This window comes from Uloborus diversus, chromosome 5 (assembly GCF_026930045.1).
Source record: "Uloborus diversus isolate 005 chromosome 5, Udiv.v.3.1, whole genome shotgun sequence".
In the NCBI taxonomy this organism is placed as follows: domain Eukaryota; kingdom Metazoa; phylum Arthropoda; class Arachnida; order Araneae; family Uloboridae; genus Uloborus; species Uloborus diversus.
In genome coordinates, this window is record NC_072735.1 from 106,709,260 (window position 1) to 106,731,719 (window position 22,460).

Here is a 22,460-nt window from a genome sequence, read left to right on the forward strand (position 1 = left end):
TAAAAATGCGTAAACTTTCCCCATAGAAATTATGTTAACAGCAGCTGTTTAAGCCTCTTTTTCTCAGGTGCCGATTTCTTCGGTTTTCTCGTTTTGCGCGCATGATATTTCAGAAAGTTTTTTATATGTTTCCGTAAAACTTTTCATGCTTGTTTGTCTGGTAGATTTTTATGATCTGAACCTAAATTTAACCTAAAAATGAAAGTTAATATTTAAAAAAAGTATTTTTGCCCAAAATTTTGGAAATTTTCGATATTAACTTATGAAATTTCAAAAAAATGAATAAATAATTTAAAAAAAAAATAAATTTAGGTTCAGTTCATAAATATAAACCAGATAAACATACATTAAAAGTTTTACGGAAATATATGAAAAACTTTCTGAAATATCATGCGCGCAAAACGAGAAAACCGAAGAACCGGCATCTGAGAAAAAGAGGCGTAAACAGCTGCTGTTAACATAAAACTCTATGGGGAAAGTTTACGCATTTTTACGATAACTCGAAAAGTTTTTGGCGTACTATAATAAATAAGGTATCAAATTGTTCAAAATTAAACTATGCATTACATATATTTTTTTCCAGAAAATCGAACATTTTGAAGGTTAAAGGTCCTTAGACCCCTTAAAGAAAAGGAAAGGTCTAAAGTTGAAGCATTGAAATTATGTTTCCCTTTATCCAAACTGACCATACAAATGGCTGTCTAACACGGCAGACATGAAAACGGGATCTTTTCAGTAGTAGCTGCTTCTGTTGTTGGGTTGGATGTCACTGTTTTTATTTATTTATTTATTCATTTTTAATTATTTATTTATGCTTAATTATTTATTTTTTGTTGGGTGGAGGGGGGGGGGCTCATATTTTTTCAGTTTTTCGTTTCTGAACTTAAGTCCGCATCTCCAGTAGAAATAGTCACACTGATAAATGTATGATATTAAAGATTTTAGACCAAGTTATGGATGTTTTCTGTTCTGCTTACTTGAAAACTAATGGCTTTTTTTTCCCGTAGTTATTTTACGCGGCATTGCCTGGTTTGCTCTTCAACAGTCTTTTGCAACGAGATTCGAATGTATTATCTAATAAATGTAGAACTAGAAAGCAAAATTTTGACTTTTGAAGGAAATTTCATGTAAAATTAGTTTTGAAATTTTTCATGCAAAGATATCTTGAGTTGAGATTAGCGTTTATCGCTGAATGTATTGCATGGAAAAGGATTAAACAGGTATAAGTCTTAAATGTCAAATGAAGCAATTGTTAACAACTATAAAATGAGAGAAGTATAGACAAACCATCGGCGGAATTTTAAGTAAAATAGTACGATGAATGAAAGGAAATACAATTAAGTGTAGAGATGACACGTACAAGAGTCGATGGTCATCCATCAAAAATCCAACCATTTTACCGATTGGTTTACTCGGGAATAAGAAGACAGTAAGCATAAATGATGGAAAGGCTAGTTGCTGGCCTTTTGAAAACAAGACGTGACATTTATCTCATTTCGTATTATTAGAGCCCGCAAATTAACTTGTTAGTAATAGCTGGAATTGAATTTCAAATTAATAGTGAACGGAAATAGAAAACCGGCAGCAATCGACAGCAGAAATGTTTAAAAGAGTATTCTAGATCATTGAAAAGAATAAAAGAATCGTATTCTTTTTTTTTTTTTGCCAGCACCAAATTTCATTACTAAAATTATAGTTAATAAATGTGTTATTCGCCATTGTCTGAAAAAGTACGAATGGAGTTGTTTCCTTCAGTCAAAAGTACTACTTTTAGTCACTGAAATTGATAGAATAAGCAAAAAAAAAACATGGAGCGAGAAAAAAACTTTCATTTTCCCAACGTTTAATTTTTAATTATTTTTTTAAATGTCCGATTTCGAAAATAAGGCGTGGTCTTTATGACTTCATAAAATATGTACTTTAGCGCATCTGTCTACCGCGTTTCCATATTATGATAATCAAGAAGCGAATTAAATATTGCGCTCTACGCTTGCTATGAACCATATCGTTGCCAACATAAGTGAGTAAAGAAGCGCATTAAATGTTGTGATCTGCGAATGGCAACAGTGAATGACATTTCATTATTTGTGATGTCATAGGAAAAAGCGTAAACAATAAAAGCGCACCGATTAAAATAATTTTTAAAAATATTAAACGATATTTGTCGAAAAAATATGCAGTCTAGTTTCCTTTTAGTAAATATTTCTTTGCACAAAAATGTTTTTAAAAAAATAATAACAACAGTGAATTTAATAACGATTCCAGTGATTTAAGATTTGTTAGTTTATTGTTTTGAAAAACGAAATTTAATCTTACGTAAGAAAAGGGGGTTAGAAAAATCTTATCCTTAAATGGTGGGAGGGGAGGTCAAAAATTGCCAAAATCATCCTTACGTAATTAATAAATGGCCCCTTATAACAAAAACACTTCGAAAAATTACGTGAGGTCACAAAAACATTTTCCAAGTCACAATGACTATACCCTTACTACTAGTTTGTATTGATATTAGCTATATGGCGGTACTAATAGCGAGTTTTTAATTCTATTCTCTTTAGAGATTTTTGGGTGTGAGGGATTACCCTCACACATCATTACCCTACTTTCCCCTTCTACTTTTTTTGCTCCAATCATTTGAGTTTCATATCCTGCTTCATGTTATCCAAATGCAAGAGAAAACTCCTCCTGCTTTTAAAATAAATGGTTTTTTTTTTTTTAATACGAAAAACATTCATCACCTACATCACGAGTATTTCTTGCTTAATCTTTGTTGACTGATCAATATTTCAGTTTTAGTTCTTTAGGTAATATTTTAATTAGTTATATTACTTTCTTTATTTTTATTTATTTCAACTCCATCAATCATCGCCGTACCTACCCTGATGAAGGTTTAACCAGAGGTCGTGATTGGGGAGAAAAATTATACTACTTTTATAGAACATCCTCGATTCGACCAAATAGCAAATAAATTAACGTATAATTTTTTTGTTTGAGTATGAATTTTTTTATTTGCAAGCAATTAAAATAATAAAATGAACGGATAAGAATCGGCACCCATCTATGTTGGCCCAACCTAACCTGGCAGCGTCGTGATGCTGCAATTAAGATCTGCGCAGCGTTCCCAATGCTGCCAGCTCAGGTTTGCCCCAACTATAGCTTTAAATAAGTTAAATTACATTAGAATTGAAAAAATTACTACTAAAATTCTCAATAACTGCTTTAAAATGTTAAATTTAAAAACTTTAATCAATGTACATAATAATAGTATCATCGCTTTTAAAGCACAAAATTTAGAAGGTATTACATACTGTTGACTTCATATTTTCCATCTACACGAAAGTTGAGCGGTTGAACTACCAATTTATGATTGTATTTTACAATTTTATTAACGGAGCAAAATTGTAACTTTTTGTGCTTATACCATTCTTTTTTTTAAAGCCGTGGCGTGAGTTTCATTGTTGAATCTCGCGCGTTACTCGATCATTGGCTATTAATATATGAAGATGATAATAAAATCCCTCATAAAAAAAAAAAAAACAAAAGTTATATAAAACATTTTTCTGTTTGTATACAACAGGGTGTCATTGACGTATCGTGTCAAGTCTGCGCATAAATTGAAATTGACGGACAAGCAACTGCTACAGTGGCTGTTTCCAATTCTTCTGGTTATGGCCATTTATTTGGGCACATGGACGATCTCTTCTCCACCGGCAGCTGTCTACATTAAAGATTGGGACCAGCTGAAGTTCAAGCAATGCGATTACAACTGGTGGGACCATAGTTTGGCCATAGGTATGTTTTAATGCGATTGAAAATGTATCACGTTTGATATAAAAAAGCATTTGAAGAATTCAAAATCTAATTTCTGATTCATAAAAACGTACTAAGAATATATTCGACACAGTATGAGCAATTGTTTTTTGTTTTAGCTTTTCTAACTTACAACATTATCCTCCTCAAACCTGAGGAAAACTAACTCTCAAAAAATATTATTTCTCTGTCTTACACACTCAAACCCTGTCTTCCCCTGAAATCTCGCAGAAACTCAAATACCGCACCAGGATTGGGGTTTAGTTGGCTTCTATCACATACTATACACGTTAAAATTTAAATATGTGATGGAGTAGCGTCAAAGGTTATAAATTAGTGATGCGCCGGATCGTTAAAAAAGTAGATCCGCGGATCCGGATCATTAGTGTCAAGATCCGCGGATACGGATTCGGATCTCTTTTTTTTTTTTTTTTTTTTTTTTTTTTTTTTGACCAATTAAACTATCCAAGTGTAAAATTTGTTAGGGAAGGTATTCCCGTCAGAGTAATGGCAGTTTCTTCAAAAAATGTCAACTGCGGCAAAAATATAATCAAGATTATGATTTACTCATTAAAGAAATCTCCGTTACAATTGAGGGAGAGTTGGAAGGAATGGTTCAGCGCTGCATTAGAGCTTAGATGGAATGTGAAAAATTATTTCTAGTTTGCTCGGTAGAGGTAGGATACAGAAACAAGAGTGTAAAGCTGCTACTGGACAGGCTAGAAATAATTTTTCACATTTTATTTCAGCATAAATGCAGCGCTGACCCATTCCAGAGAACTTACTCCGACCGACGAAATACAGAGCCGGGAACACCTTTACAAACAGTAAATACAATAGAGAATTTAGTCTCATTTTTTTGGAAGGATGCCGAGAAAAACAAAAATGAAGAAAAACAGAAACTCCAAATCAATAACAAAAACTAATATTAAATTATAAATTAAAAATTAAAACATGTCCCAGAGAACCGACCTCATATTAAGATGAATTTCGCGGGTCAGATTACACATTTCTTAACAAATATGAACTGACCGCAGGTAAAATTTTTAAATCATTGAGCTTTTTCTCCTTATTTTCCGACTATAAAATTGCTATCAATCACGCGTATAAAGGCTTAGAATTGCATTTAAAATTTACTTAACAAGATTATAGCTCCTACTGTATATCAGTTGGAAGTTTCAAATAAATATCAAACGCAGAAAACTTCGTTCTTTCAATTACGGCCAACATTTTTAACGTAAGGGTAAATTTTTACTACCCTAATTGTGAAAAACGTTAAGTCGGTTTTTAACTAATATCTCCTGTAATTAAAGTTCTACAAAAACGAGGCCAAGCTAAGAACACTTTCGATCAAGTCACCTTTTGAACAAAAAATGAACTATCAAAATCGGTTTATCTGTTTAGGAGCTACGATGCCAGAAAAAGACACACTGAGACACACTTTTAACACATATTTCCACTTCCTTTTTGCAACGGGGGGGGGGGGATACAAATTGGCATCTGAAATGATAGCTTAAAATTTTTTAAAAATGGAATAAAACCTAATTTAAACTGAATTTAAGAGTCTTTTATTCAAATATTAAAAAAAATTCGAATAGAAATTATCCGCTTAAGATCCGTCAAAAAAGTAACGGATACGGATACAGATCTTTATTTTCCCTCGGATATCCGCGGATACGGATATCCGGAACATCACTATTATAAATAAAGTTTATCCCTGGAAAAGGGCACGCAGATGACCCAAACGCAACCTGGCATTAGTTGTCTGCTGACATCTATTCTTAGCTTCAAGTTATTCCACCAAGGACGGATACAGGATTTCATTTTGAAGGGAAAGAGGGGCGGGGGTCGGTCATGGTCAGGGGTGATAGTGGACTCAAGTAACATTTTCTGAAAGTAGACTGAAATTTTCGGAAACTAAGAGGAAGCTCGACACCCCCCCTCCCCTCCTCATGAAAAAAAAAATTCGAATTTGCATACAAAAGTCATAGAAATAACAATTTATAAAGGTTTTTTTTAAAATAATTTTTAGACTGAGAATGTGTTGCCAGCCTCAAATTTGGATCACGAACAGCCCTTGGTAATGCTTTAGAATGGAATCTCACGTACGGCAATTTTCTTGAACTTCGGTTAAATTTGATTAAAATGAATCACTTGGTTTGACCTCTGAGATTCATCTTGTAAAAGCCGTGAAGGAACAGTATGTTACTTCCTGTTCTAACGGTGAACTTTGAATTTGTGCTGAAAAAAAGTTTTAATCTTGTTCAGATTAAAATATAATGGGCATCTCAGATACGAGTTGACAAAACGTATTGGGCTTGTTGAGATTTGTAGTGGAGCCTGAAAGTTATAGATATGGGCCTGAAGTGAAAGAATTTTTTAACATGAAAGTTATGGTTAACATTAACTAACTGACGTAACTAAAAAGTTATTGCATATTAATTATAATAAAATAAACATTAAGATAATAGCTTCTTACGACGGTCACCGCACTTTTTTAGATTTTATGTACTGATATCTCCGTATAGAAGGTTCATTTCATTCGACACACGCAGAAATAAAATATTAAAACTTCACTTAAAAATGCGTCGAAAATGTGATTAAAAATTAAATATTTTATGAATGCAATTCGGATATTGATAAATACTCACAGACTGATTCTTTTCAGCTATAGAAAAATCGCAGGTGAACGAGGACCACTTAGTCTCAGAGTCTGATACTGAAACTCGGGATATGTTTCCATCGCATTTGTGTTCATCAGTTTTTTTTAACTTTGATAAAAGAGACAACAATGTTTTGTCACCCGAAAGCTTCATTGTTTTAGTAAAAAGTAGTCCTTTTCTGTCAAAACGCGGCTTTTTTCTGACAAGTTTCCGTTTAAAACGAGGGGCTTATTTTCGGGAGTCCTCGTATAACGAGGTTTCACGCAAACACGAAACTAAAATTTGACATTTCTTGTACGACATAAAATCGCAAACACTGATTTAAACTTATGAACTATTTACAGCACATTTACAAGTAAACTCAGCATGAACAAAAACAAAACTGTCTAAAAATCACAAAAGAAAGAAATAATAATTTAAAGGCTTCATAGAAAAAATATTTACACACTCAAATGTTTTATAAATTGAAACGATGCCTGCAGCTCCGGAAATATTTTGGCAATAACTCTCGTCGATTAAATTTGTTGCATAAAAAGCGATCGGGCGGCATCTTTGTTCTTTTTTATTTAACTGGCATCTGATGACAGGGCCGTATAAAAATTGTCTCAAACACTATAGTCTCAAGCAAAGTTATATATAAATAGAAAAATGACATGTAATGCCACAAAAAAAAGGAAATAAAAAATTTACTTTTTTTCTTATGGTTTTGTTAAGGTTTTCTTTCTTTCTTTTCTTTTTTTTTCAAGCAATCATTTTCACTACTCAAATGAACCTTACAACGATTGCGAAATATTGTAACAAATTAAGGGAGGGGATCGCAACCCTCATGACCCCCCCCCCCCTTTCCACATAATGCCCAAAAAAATTGAATAAAAAAATTTACGTTTTCTTATTTTTTTCGATCAAGTTTTTTTATTTTTTCGAGCAAACACTCCAATACTGTCGCGGGTTTGTGGGGGGAGGAGTTTCATGACCCCCCGCCATCCCCCCTTTTGTATCCGCCACTGAATGCTGCGCCAATCAAAAATGTACTAAGTTCCATTAATGAACCAGTTTCATTTTATAATAAAATTACTTTTGTTATACGCTGGCCTTTTTCAAATGCTATGTTCGTTTTTTATGACACACTTGAATATTAGAAGAAAAAAATCCTTAAGTAAAAATTTTCCAACTTTTGATTAATATTGGTTTTCTTGTTATTTTTAACAGAAAAATGCATGCCGAAACGGCAGCTCATTACACGCTGGATATAAAAATGTCAGACTTAAAATGAACATGTGAGCAAAAATTAGATTTCCAATGAGATAGGTTCCCGTTTCATGATCCCGTCTAAGGATTTGCAAGGCGATTGGATGCAAGACATCATGCTACTCCTGTATAACAAGCGCCCTGCAAATCCCTCTTGCACCAAACGTCTTACTAGCGCCACCACTGATCTTAAGCCGATTTATATATGCTCCAACACAGCATGTTCTCTAATTTATACTTACTCCTAACAGTGCGACCAACCATACTCAAAGAAGCTGATACTCTTTGATCTCGATAATTTAATTTCAAGCTAATGAAGAATTCAAAATGCCAATTACATCAACATCAAAACGCTTGAAAAGACTACAATATATTCAAAGCTTGAAAAATTAACTTCCGAAATTGGCACGATATTTACGGAACATCTTAAGATAATAAAAGACGACAAGAACAATGGATGAAGTAACGAAGATAATTGCTTTTCATGATAATCTCCGAAAAATCAATATTCTCCATAAATCTTCTGCTTACACATCGATTTATGCATCTTAAGAAGTTTAGAAGCAGTTTTTAGAGGAAGAGAAAGCTACTCTACTTCGAATACTTACGTCACTGCATTGTCTTCTTTTTTTTTATTCAAAACCGCAGTTAAAATGTTAGCATGCGTGTTCTTTTTGAGATACCGCTAAAGTTCATTGCAGCTGAAAAAGTTAGATCGATTGAAAAGTAATTATTTGCTATTACTTATTGGTTTGTTTTTTCCTTACTGAAAGAAATATTGAGTCCAAAAATAGCAAATATAAGCGGTTTTCACTTTTTTGCATGGTATTCTTTTACTGAAAAAATTGTAAGCAACTTTCTAGGTTAAATTTAGTTTAGTTTAAATGAGGATGTTCTGTAACTGATTTAGCATTGAGTATGTAGTAGCGCCGCAAACTATTTAATTGGCATTATGATTTGATTTTGTTTGTGGGAGTTTAATTAAGTCCCATAAAACAATTAAAAATTAAGATAGTAAAAAATGAATTTTTAAGAAATGAAATCTTTGTTATTTTTTTCAACTTATTTATTCATTTCTTTATTTGTTCGCAAAACCTTAAAAGTTAAGAAATGAATTAACAAATAAAAATAAACAAATAAAATCGTTAAAAAATAACAATACGGATTTCTTTTTTTTTTTTTTTTCATCTCTTAATTTTTTTCATAAAAGTTTAAAATCTAAGAAATTAATTAATAAAATCCTTTAAAAAAATTAAGATTTTATGTATGCGTGTTCCTTTTGAGACACCGTTAATATTCATGATTGCAGTTGAAAAAGTTAGATCGGTTGAAAAGTAATTATTTGCTATTGCTTAATGGTTTGTTTTTTCCTTACTGAAAGAAATATTGAGACCGAAAATAGCATATATAAACTGTTTGCACTTTTTTACTGTAAAAATTATATACAACTTTCTAGGTGGAATTTGTTTTTCATTGGCAATTCATTTTTTTTTTTTAAATCTATGGATGTACTGTAGATGATTTAGCATTGAACATTTAGCAGCACTACAAAGAGTTAATTGGTTTAAGAATTTGATTTATGTAATTGAGTCCCACCAAATCTTAAAAATTAAGAAATCTAAAAAAATATTTTTTTTTAAATGAAACCTTTGTTATTTTTTGAACTCTTTTCTTCATTTTTTCGCAAAACCTAAAAAGTTAAGAAATGAATAAACAAATAAAAATAAATAAGTAAAATCGCCCAAAAAATAATAGGATTTTTTATTTATTTTTTTTGAGCAATCACGATTGCTTATTGTTCTCATTTGACTGTTTTTGGCGTTACGCTGATTTTTCCCACCGCCACCCTCCGCACCATCACTGTGGACCGGCTGGCTCCTCACGATGCTGCTCCTATAGCGAAAGCCGTCTCCAGGTTGCACCCATGTCCTACACACACGCGCATACATACACAACTACACACACACGCGCGCACATACACACACACACAAACACATACACACACACACAAACACATACACACACACACAAACACATACACACACAAACACATACACACACACAAACACGTACACACACACATACAAACACTTACACACACGCATACATACAGACACCCACACATACACACACATACACAACTACCCACACATTCATGCATGAACACAGACACAAACACATATGCCTACACACACATACACATGCACCCCCCACACACACTTTCATACACACACATACACATAACCCGTACACACAAACACACACGCCTACATACACACACTCGTGATTGCGAAAAATATAATTTGAATTCAGGATGTCAAAATTCAAATCAATTTTTTTTTCCTTTTTTCTTCATCTCTGAAGGTTTTTTTTTTATAAAACATTAAAAATTTAGAAATGAGTAAATGAAATCCTTAAAAAGATTTTATTTTATTTTTCATTTATTTGTTTTGCTTATTCATTAGTTTCTTAAATTTTAAGGTTTTATGAGACTTTTTCGGTGTTTCAAAATATGTAACTGGTTTGGATAAATTAACTAAAATTCAATGTATATTCACAACTTTAACCTGTAGTTTGATTTTTTTTAAACCATGAGTTATATTATCTTATGAAAATATTTAATGGCAGCTCTACTTGCTAAAATTTTTACTTTCAAAAATCACATATTCCACAAGATGCACAGCAAGCTCAAGGGCCATTCCACTGTCACGTACAGGACAAAAATACGCTTAAATTTCATTAACATTTCGTTGGATCTCCTAATATTTTAATGAAACAGGGGTAAGCAATTTTTTTAATCTTTACATTTGATTCAAATATACTCCTGACACAATTATGTATATTTTTTTAAACAATTTTGTTATTTAAAATAAAATGCATTTACATGCGTCACGTGAGGGACATCAAAAGTCAAAAGTAATTCTTTTGTAAAAATACAGCCTTTACAAAAACTGTTTTGAAATCAGCTAAAAATATTTCGTACCAATCTTCGTATTTTCAAGACAAAAATCAATATTAAAAATTAGAACTTACTACATAACATTTAGCAATGTTGATTTGTGATTCACAAGATAAACTTCAGAAATCTAAACTTAAATGTTTACAGTTTTAACGAGTTTCTAAATCAGTTCAGGCAAACACGGAAAATAAGCTTTATTGCAGAAGTACTGCTATTGTAAAAAAACAACATTTACGGAGTTTCTTTTTGAAATAAATTACTGAGCGAAAGCTAATTTCGTAACAATCTTTGTATTTCAGATCAATAATAAATTTTAAAAGGGTGTAATTTCTTTAAAAATATACTTTTTGCTTGAAGAAAATAACCTTGTTGCAAAAAGCAATCCTTTAAGTTATATGATGCTTTGGAATAATTAGAGAAAAAAACGCTTAAAATAAGCTTTATTGGGGAAGGAATACTTTGTAAATAGGACATATTTACAAAGCTTCTTTTTGAAATACAATGCTGAGTTGTCGATAATTTCGAATCAATCTTCGTATTTTTAAGATAAGATAAGATAAGATAAAATTTATTAACAAACAAAATACACATACATAACAGTAAGCAAAATTAAAAAGTAAAGTTAAAAAACTTACAAATTATAAAACATAAATTACAAACTTCATAACAAAATATTAAAAAAATCTTGACTATAGTTCAACACGAGTTAGTATTAAATTCACACTAAAGAGCGCCAAAGGCACTGTCCGCAGTGTTTTTTAATTGGTTTAGTATGGAGTACAAACACAAATATGTATTAACAGAAATATTTACAAATTAATTTTACACAAGTAGTAAAAATTTTACACAGAACAATTATTGGACTGTTTGACTCCAGAAAAAAAACACACAATAACTCGCATTGAAACATTCAATAGTATAAAAGTTACAATACAAAATCCCACCCGGTTGGCAAGTCAGTATATTTTATCAGCTAAAAGTTAATTGTTGATAGAATGTCATTATTTTGTATATATTCATTGACCCCTTGTTTATATTTTTTAAAGTTCTTCTCATTCCTAACATCTTCCGTTAGTTCATTAAACAGCCGCGGTGCCAAGTAAAAGAATTGCTTTTTAATAATCGTTTTATTTGGTTTTATAACTTTATATTGTTTATCTGAAATTCGAGTATTATATTGTTTTTCATTAATTTCAAACCAGTTATTGTTGTTATGCAAAAAATACAATATTCTCTGTGCATATATTTCTCTGATATTATATATTTTCTCTGACTTTTGTAAAATAGTATCGTTTTTATTAAGTTCTTGTTTAGATCCATAAATTATTTTCAAAATTTTTGCATAAGTTCTATTTAAATTGGTAAGATTTGTTTCATAATCACCTCCCCATGCACAAATACCATACGTAATTATTGAATTTATCCAAGCATAAAATAAACATCTAAGAAACTTTTTCTCAACTATATTTCTCAATAGATTGAGCCAATGTATTCTACCTCTTAATTTCTTCACAAGTTTATCAGTATGGCATTTCCATTTTAAATTTTCACTAAAAGTTATACCTAAATAATTTATATTTTCGACTCTTTCTATGGTAGGACAGTTACAGTTATTTGTGCAGTCACATGTTGGTTCGTGATATTTTATGCCTAAATCAATTTTCTTAATTCCATTCTTTTTTAAATTTTATGTATTTTGTTTTATTTATATTAAGAGATAACATATTGTCAGTTAACCATTTATTTATAGCAGTTAAATCAAGTTCCATTTGGATTTTTATATCATTAATGCTCTTTGCAGAATATGTTAATGCTGTATCATCTGCATATAGAGTAATTGTACCGTATAATTTAATGTATGACATGTCATTAATATATATTAAAAAAAGTAATGGACCTAAAATTGATCCCTGAGGGACTCCCGTTTTTGTTGTTTTATATTTGCTTATACAGTTATTTAGTTTTGTTGCTTGTTTTCTGTCCGTGAGATAGGATAATATCTATTTGTAAGGTATTCCTCTTATTCCAACATTGTATAACTTTTTTTATCAAAATCTTTATGCTTACACTGTCAAATGCTTTACGTAAATCCAAGAATACTGCTGAAGTTTCATAGTTTTCGTTAATGTTCGCATAAATTTCACCTGCTAATTTTAATACAGCTTTTTCAGTATTTCTGTTTTGCCTAAATCCGTATTGTGCATTATGGAAAAAATCATATTTTTCTAAGAAATTCATCAACTGAGAGCTATAACATTTTTCCAATAATTTTGAGAATATTGGTAGAACTGAGATAGGTCTGAAATTATTACAGTCATCTTTAGCACCTGATTTGTGTATCGGTGTAATTATTGCTTTTTTTAGATCTTCTACGAATTCCCCTCTTTGTAGACTAATATTGATGATTTTTGTCACAATTTCTATATGATAATTAGCAATTATCTTAAGTGCATTACTTGTAATTCCGTCATGTCCCGGTGTTTTGTCATTTTGCATATAATCAATAATATTTTTAACCTTACTTATTTCCATTGGGTAAATATACATAGAATTTGTTTGGTGTGTTATGTTATTATCATAGTTTGATGCTTTATTGCCGTTTATTTCCACACAACAATTTCTAAAAAAGTCATTAAATTTTTCAACTAGTTCATTGTTATTATCTACATCGATGGAATTCTTATTCTTAATCCCTGTAATATCTTTAATAATAGTCCATTGTTTTCTTCCATCTTTTCCAGCATGGACAAATTTTTTATGAAAAAAATCCTCTTTTTCTTTTTTAATCAACTTTTTTAATTGTTCATTGTATTCTTTATAATTATTTTTATATTCCTTATTATAAGGAAATTGTTTTGTTTTTTTATATAATTTTTCTTTTTTATTGATCATATTTACTAACTCTTGTGTAATCCATTGTTTTTTTAATTTATTAGCTTTTTTTATCTTCTTGTTTTTTTCCATGAATTCCTTAATTTTACTGATAAAAGTGTTATAAATCTCATTTATCTCCATGTTTTCATCTATTAAGCTAGAGAAATTAATTTCTTTAATATCCTGTTCAAAAGTTCTATAATCGATGAATGTTTTAATTATTTGCTCGCTACTCCGATTACGTTTCAAATGTTTTTCTAATAATTTTTTGTTATCAATTTTTACTAGTAATGCATAGTGATCGGTTATTGTTGTTTTATGTACTGCAGCTGTTACTGCTCTATCTATTCTGTAATTACATTTATAAAAGACATGATCAATACAGGATGAGCTTAGGTCATTACACCTAGTTGGTATATCAACATATTGCTTGAAACCCATAGTGTACATAGTATTAATATAATCATTTGTTGTCGTGTTATTCTGTAAAGTATCAATGTTTATGTCACCAATATACAAAATGTTTTTACATACAATTCCTTTTACCTTTTGTTCAAGTTCTAATATATAATCCTTTATACTACATTCAATAGCCCTGTAAATAAAAACTATAAAAAAAAATCAAGTTCCTTATTATACAAGTATAATACCTCAGCAGTATTCATTAAAATACTCTGATCAGAAAAGTAGTATTTCTCTTTAATATAAGCTATGACTCCCCCTGATCTATTTCTTTCTCTTGTATTATAAAGTTTGTTATACCCCTTAAGATTATAATTATCAATTTCACATTCCTTAATCCATATTTCACTTAATAACAAAATATCTATATCCATATTTTCAATTGTTATCAAGAGTTCATCTAAATTTTGCCTTATGTTCAGATGATAAATGTTTAATACCGCTGTATTGTCTTTTATAAGAAATGTCTCTGCTGCGTCCACGTTATTTAGTTCAGTGATTTTTTCAATTGAATCATAATCCATGAACACCCGTTCACCTCTCTTAATATCGTGGTCTTCCATCGCACAAAAACTGGTTTGAATTATTTCTCAATTTATCCAAGTCCTCTTTCCTCCTTACCTGTATTACTCTATCATTCTCACTTTTTCGAAGAAAGACCTTTCCTCCTTTCATCAAAACAAATTTATAATCATTTTCACTCTTGAATTTTCTGGCTATAAAATGTAATTCCTTAACCTTTCTTGTAACATGTTCATTGATAAAAATCTTTTGTTCTTCAAATTTATTGTTAATCATGGTCGTAGTTAAATTTTTATTGTCTTTGGTAGCTCTGAGCCATGTATTACGTGTGAGAATATCCTTAAATCTCACTATAATAGGTTTTATTCTATTTTTACTTTGCGTTGGAACTCGGTGCATGTTAATTATTTCACCTTTTTCTTCTAGATGCAACTCAGTAGCCATCTTTCCAATTATATCATTCAGATTCTCTCCTTTTTCCTCAGGATAGTTGTTAATTTCAATGTTGTTTTCTTTCGATCGAAGTTCGATTGCATCTAATTCCCGTTCGATGCTTTCTATCTTATCGTTCAATGTTCTATTTTCCAGCACCAATTTTCTATTTTCTTCTCTAACTTGTTTTATTTCATCCACTATACCGATAAGTTTACTGTTGATTTCTTCAGACGATTTATTGCAGAAATCCAGGGATTTTTTTAGTTCACCAATTTCTTCTTTAATAGGCTTCAGTTCTCGTAAAAATTGCCCTTCGAAACTACGGAAGCAACTCTTGATTTCATCTCTAATCATTTCTATAGTTAAAGGAGTTTCAGCATTTGTGTCAGGACTAGCTGCCTTTACACTGTCGCTACAATCTTCACATTTCCATTTCGATTTTCTGTCCCTAGACATTTTTCTATAATATTCTTCCCTAATATTTATACATTTCGGGTGAAATAAATTTTTACATTTACTGCAACAAAACACCTCATTTTTATCAAAAATCTCAGAAACACAAATTTCACACTTGTCAGACATCTTACGTATTTATTTTTTTAATGAATTCTTGTTAATCTCAATACTCAGAAGATGGCGCCACTCACTTTAAGAAGAACCGACACATAACGTTGAAAAAAAAATACAAGGGTTAGACCTACGGATTTTTCTTTTCCTTCAAATTTAAGCTGATATACACATTACATACATGGATTGTTAGCTTACCTCATTGGTAATGTATTCCAGTTACTCTCCAGAAGAATATTTCTTCAATTCTTTATATATATTTCGTATTTCGACTATTTTTTCAGCGGCGCTGAAAACACATTTGTTTACACGCTACCCGTTGCCAACCCTTTCAAGTCAAAAATCAATCTTAAAAATTAGAACTTACTATAGAATATTTAGCAATGTTGATTTGTGATTCACAGGATAAACTTCAGAAATCTAAACCTAAATGTTTATAGTTTAACGAGTTTCTAAATCGGTTCAGGCAAGCACGGAAAATAAACTTTACTGCAGAAATACTGCTATTGTAAAAAAAACAACATTTACGAAGTTTCTTTTTGAAATAAATTACTGAGCGAAAGCTAATTTCTTAACAATCTTTGTATTTCAGGTCAAAAATAAATTTTAAAAGAAAGTATAATTTCTCTTAAAATGTAGGGGAATGTGGGGCAAAGTGAAATAGCGGGGCAAAGTGAAATGGTGAAATATTTATTTTCCTTTTAGTACCACCTATCTGGCAACATTTTAACTGTGTAGTAACACATGTAGTCTATTCCAGTCAAGAAAAATTTTCCTCTGAAAATTATAGAATATGAAAATACAATCAATTTTCAAAAATTGATACTCATATTGTAATATTTTGTTATAAGTCGAAAATTATTTTTGGCATTATTAAATGAAAAAGTTCTCGTAACTAACAGTTGAAATATTAATTGAGACCTTTTATTTTCCGATGCCGTATTTATTTACTTAATATTAAGATTAGGGTCATTCCATAGTGACTAAAGTAACATTCGCAGCGGATTTTCTTACTCTTTTTACTTACACCGGGAGTAAAAATAAATGTTTTTTGATTTAATATGCAGATTTAAAATGTACAAAGTGACTATTTTTCATTTCTACCAAGAATTTGAAGCAAAATATGCGCTTGGCAGGTATTTTTTTTGCCAAAAAAGGCATCGTGACTAACGTAACATTTTTGCAACCCTGAGAAACAATGCTTATGTTACGAGGCAAATTTTTCTGAAAGTTACGCAGGCATTTAACATTGGCCGATATATTTGCAAGAGGTAAACAGTCTATTTTTAAAAATATATTACAGATTTATTACGCATAAATCTTTTTTGGCCCTTAATGGTGCGTTTACGAAAAACTGTGTATGACTAACGTAACGTGACTAACGTAACCATCGGATAACAAGCAATGAATGCATATAAAAAACTTTTTGTAATTAATCTTCTGCTCTTATATTACTTTTACACTTTTTAGGAACCTCCTTTGCGTTGCATTATGGTTCTTTCTTTACTTTTTTTCTACATTAGTGTAAAAAATTGAATGGAAGGATTCGGATCAATTAACTCAATTTGAATATGCAAAAAATAAATAAATAAATAAATAAATAAAAACTGCTTTTACAAACTGAATTACATTATTTTGGGCTAAATAAATCTTATATATATATATATCTCTTTTAAAAAATTAACTTTATTCAAGTTGATAGTTTCGCCGAATTCTAGTATTCTGCAGATATACTAGTTATCGTCATAAGAAACTCCTAGTACTTTTCAATGGCATATTATTTTTTAAGGTTTACTGATTCATCGAACGAATAGTGTTGTGCATCCTGAATCAAAATGTAACATTGAAAAAAAAAATATTCAAACATTTTTGCAGAATGAATTTTAATTCCGGATATCACCGCAAATGTTTGAATTTCTAAATGATCATTCTTGCATTTTCTGAAATATATGGCAGCAGTGCTTATTCTCACTGTATCGTGTAACATCTTCAAATGTTTTCCAACGAGCTGCCATTACTTCATTTTAATAATAGGTGAAGATGTATTTTCTAAAAAAAATATACTTTCTTCTTTGTTAAAACTGTCTTTCTAATTTCTTAATTATTTAGCTTGGATTCTTGCGTTGAATGCACGCACATTGAGCAGAGTACTTATTTTGCTTTACTCATCCTATTTTTTTTTAATAATAATTCTTTAAATTGAAAGTATATTTTTAAAGACCTTTAAAAAAGTATTCTTCTAAATAGACAGAAGGTCTACAATGTAATATTACTGGTATTTTTCACCCTTTATATTTTTTATCAATATAGAATGCCTACTTATTCAAAATTGTTCAAGAAAATGTAAATTAAATTAAATAAGTTTTAAATATGAGCAGTCATTTTTAAAATGTTACGTTAGTCACATGCAAACTGTTACGTTAGTCACATCTCAAATGTTACGTTAGTCACACTAATTATTGTATATCTACTGATACAAAAATAAATATTTTGCACTTTTTAAGTAGATATGACATAGATGTAAGAAAATAAAAAGTACTGTTTGGTTCAATCATCTGGTTTAGTTTTTATGCAGAAAATAGTTCATTTTCGTGACTAACGTAACGTAAATATTTTCAGTGAAATAACCAAACTAATTAAAATACTTATCTTATAATGTATGCAAAAAGAACAGTCAATTTTATTGGGCCAATATCTAATCTTTTAGAATAAAAATAGTTCTTTTAAAAATTTGCAAAAACTTTTACGTTACACAAGAAAACTTAGACGCAAGTTTTTAGCGTATTTTAAGCCTTTTCTACAACCTCGCACGTTTAGAGCCAGAAGAAAAATACCGAATGAAATTTGTGCAAACTGTTACTGGATTAATGTGCTAGAAAGTATGCTGAATGAAATGATAAGTCACAATTAGGGCTTTGTTGAAAAAAAAATTTCTGAGGTTGAGGTTGACATTTCTATGGAATGACCCATTATTTGTATTTTAAATATTTTGAACGATTAAACAAGTACATGCGGGGCAAAGTGGATGGGACAAAGTGAATTAGTTAATTTTATTTAATTGTTCAGTTATTTATTAAATCTCTCAGGTATTCTTTATTTATTACTTTATTAACATATCTTTATTTAGCAATTAATTTATTCATTTATTCATTCACCTATTTTCTTACGCATTCACTCTGTTACTCACTTTTTAATTTGTCATCATACATTAATTAGTTAACTTATTTAATTATTCGTTTTGTTTTGTTTTTCAGTATAGTTTCATTTATTCATTAAACCTTTTATTTACTGATTCATTTGATCAAAAATACTTTTTATAGTTAAGTATAAAATATTTTACTGCAAAAGTATTTAATTTTTTTCTTTGCCCCGCAAAAAAGGGGGGGGGGGGGAATTTTCCACTTTTTTTTTTTTTTTTTTTTTTTTTGAAAGCGAAAATTGACTGCAAAAAATAAAAAAATACTATTAAAATAAAAGTTTTAATGTAAAATACAATATCATTTCTTCATGTTCTGTAATTTTCAAACCAATTTCCAGTTTGTTCATTTTGAAAAAGCTCCGTCAACTTAACCATTACACTTTGCAATAATAACCTGGTTGCAAAAAACAATCCGTTAAGCTATATGATGCTTTAAATTGAAAATCGTTTGGAATAATTAGAGAAAAGAAAACACGGAAAATAAGTTTTACTGGAGAAGTAATTCTTTGTAAATAGGATATATTTACAAAGCTTCATTTTGAAATAAAATACTGTGTTCACTATAATTTCGTATCAATCTTCGTATTTTCAAGTCAAAAATCAATCTTAGAAATTGGAACTTACTACAGAATATTTAGCAATAATGATCTGTGATTCACAGGATAAACTTCAGAAATATAAACCTAAATGTTAACAGTTTTAACGGGTTTCTTAATCAGTTCAGGCAAACATGGAAAATAAGCTTTGCTGCAGAAATACTGCTATTGTAAAAAAAAAAAAGATTTACGGAGTTTCTTTTTGAAATGAATTACTGAGCTAAGCTAATTTTGTAACAATCTTTATTTTAAGGGCAAAAATAAATTTTATAAGGATGTAATTTCTTTTAAAATGTACTTTCTGTTTGAAGCAAATAACCTTGTTACAAAATGATGCTTTTAATTGAAAATTGCTTATAATAATTAGAGAAAAAAAACTCGGAAAATAAACTGCACTGGAGAAGTAGTATTTTGTAAATAGGACATATTTACAAAGCTTTTTTTTGAAATAAAATACTGAGTTCTCGATAATTTCATTACAGTCTTTGTATTTTCAGGTAAAAATCAATCTTAAAATCTTATAATTCCTGTAAAAGTATATTCTTCTTTTGAAATGAACAAAATCATTCCGGAAAAAAAAATTCTTTTAAGTTATATAATGCTTTTAAATGAAAATCATTTACAGTAATTAGAAGATAAAGTTAAAAAAAAAACACGAAAAGTGAACTTTGCTGCGAAAATAATACATTTGTAAATAGCCGACATTTACAAAGCTTCTTTTTGAAATAAATTACAAAGCTTACGGCATTTTCGTAACAATTTTTGTATTTTTAACTTAATCGTAAAAGTCACAACTTACAGACTATTTACAGACTATACAGCAATGATAATTTTCGAGCCATAAGATAAATTTCAAAAAAAAATGGCGCTAAAAGAGGTGTCAATTTTAATGAGTTAAGTTTTCTACTCAATTGAGCTACGTGTTGTAAAATCTAACATTAAAATATTCGATTTAAAATGTCTAACTCGGATGAAACATGCAAAAAACTTTCTCCCTGTAATAGTATGCGAAGAAAACTCAGAAAAAAGATTTTTCTTTTATCAAAAGAAGAAACATTTTTCTATTCAATTTTAAAACTAGGTTGTAAACAAAGTTCATGAAAATCTAATATTTTTCTTTATTGTTTTGTTATTTTCTCAAGTTTGCTTCTTTCCTATTAGGCGAGTTTCTCTTCTTACTTTGGGGCATCAGAGTTTGCTACAACGTTAGAAACGCTGAGTCCGTCTTCAACGAAGCCAAACACATTAGTTGGGCTGTTCACAGCATCACGATTGTCAACATCATCATGGTCATGATACAGTAAGTCGTATTTTTCAGCCATTAAGCAATGTAGTTGGACATAAAACATCATATAACAACGAAATGTGTATTTCTTTGTGAAGTTTTATGCAGGGTGCTCCAGTATAAACTACAAAAACCTCTATTTTCGCAACCGTTAGTCCTAAATGCATATTTCCGATTGCAAAAATGTTCAAAATCAGATGCAAAGTTTAGGTATTGAAAATTTGAATCAAAATTAAAAATAAGCCCAAAAAATACAAAGTTTAACTTTTTATACGGGCCCTAGCTCCCCTAACTTATGCTTAGGGAAGTAATCTCCATTGAAAATAATTTGAGGACACAAAAAACTTGACATTTGTGCGACCAATACTCACAGAGATATTCGAGTTCAAAGTTTTAAGGGACCATACAGAAGATGAGATTGGAACTTATCGCCCTTTCACAAGAATGACAGGTTGTCAAAGTAAAAAAAAGGCATTTATATTTTTCATTGCTATTCAAAAATAAATTCAAATGTTATGCCGTGATACGCAAAAACACACTGCAAAACCTATATTTTCCCTCCAAAAGGTGTTAGTGACGGTGAGTGTAAAGTGGCGTAAGTCACAACACGCTGCGTTTCCTATCTCGGTGAATATTGGTCGAACTAATTTCAAACTTTTTGTGCTATAATTTTTTTTCAATGAAGATTATTTCTCTAAATATAAGTTAGGGGACCGGGGCCCGTATAAAAAGTTAAAGTTTGTATTTTTTGACTCATTTTTTATTTTCACTTCAAATCTTCTATATCTCAACTCTATTTCTGATTTTGAACATTTTTTCTATTGAAAGTATGGATCTAAGACTAACGGTTGCGAAAATAGAGGTTTTGCAGGTTGCAGGTTAAAACGGTTATGTTTGATAGTGCTTATATTCTTTTGAGGGGAGGCGAATGTGTTAAAGAGAACCGAATTGAAATTAAGAACCTTATTTGCTTGTATGGAGTAGAATCGAATAAGGAATAAACAACTGTTCTTCGTTTTTTTTTTTTTTTTTGTTTTTGTCAGTTTTTTTTAAATAAAATTGCAAAAATATTTTCCGAGATTGACAGTAGTAATTTCCTTCTATAAATTTCCAAAAAGAAAATGGCAAGAAAATAAAGTGCTGGTCCACTGGTTGAGGTGTTCATTCATTGGGATATGCTGTCCTTCTTTCTCATTTCAACCCTAAAAAACCTGACTTGAAACTAATATTTATCGAAATCGTTTAAAAATAATTACATATATGCTTATGATGTCCTTCCAATTTTTAAAATAAATTTATTGATACTACCCGCTTTTAAGTATATATTTTATGTTTCAAATACTATACATATCGCACCTGCATGTCAAGAAGTATTTGAAGTACTTTTTCCGTATCATATCTTTTAAATTTTTCTTCTTTATTTTCCTCTTTTTTTGCACTTAAGTTTGCTAACTTTATTCTTTTAAACTTCATATTTTATACTCATTAATTCTAACAGGTTACAGTTTACGAACCTTTTCTTTTAATTATATTTTTTCAGTCTTGTCATCCTTCCGAACGCTGGACCAGACATCAAATATTTGTTCGGTTTTGTACGAACGCAGCTCAGCACAACAATCACAGTCATTCTCATTTTCGGACCTAAGGTAAGAAAATTAACAATTCCTTTTTCCCTCCTTCTTTGCTTCATTTTTTTCTAGCGTGATGTTCGATTAAATGACTCCCATTGTTGAAATATAGGTAGAGATTGCCTGTTTGCCTCTCCAATACCTTATGCGATAACGTTTTACGAGGGGGGGCCCAAAAGAAACCGGACTAATGGTGCGATGCCAATCCTAGATGT

At 30.3% G+C, this 22,460-nt stretch overlaps 1 protein-coding gene across 1 annotated transcript in view; it reads left to right on the forward strand.

Moving 5' to 3' along the window:
* LOC129222633 (probable G-protein coupled receptor CG31760) overlaps positions 1-22,460 on the forward strand; it is a 49,100-nt gene that overhangs the window by 17,139 nt on the left and 9,501 nt on the right. Inside the window, exons 6-8 of the mRNA XM_054857163.1 lie at positions 3,575-3,789; positions 20,494-20,632; positions 22,158-22,263. Of these exons, the coding sequence (XP_054713138.1) occupies positions 3,575-3,789; positions 20,494-20,632; positions 22,158-22,263 (460 nt within the window). The remainder of the gene's footprint in view (positions 1-3,574; positions 3,790-20,493; positions 20,633-22,157; positions 22,264-22,460) is intronic.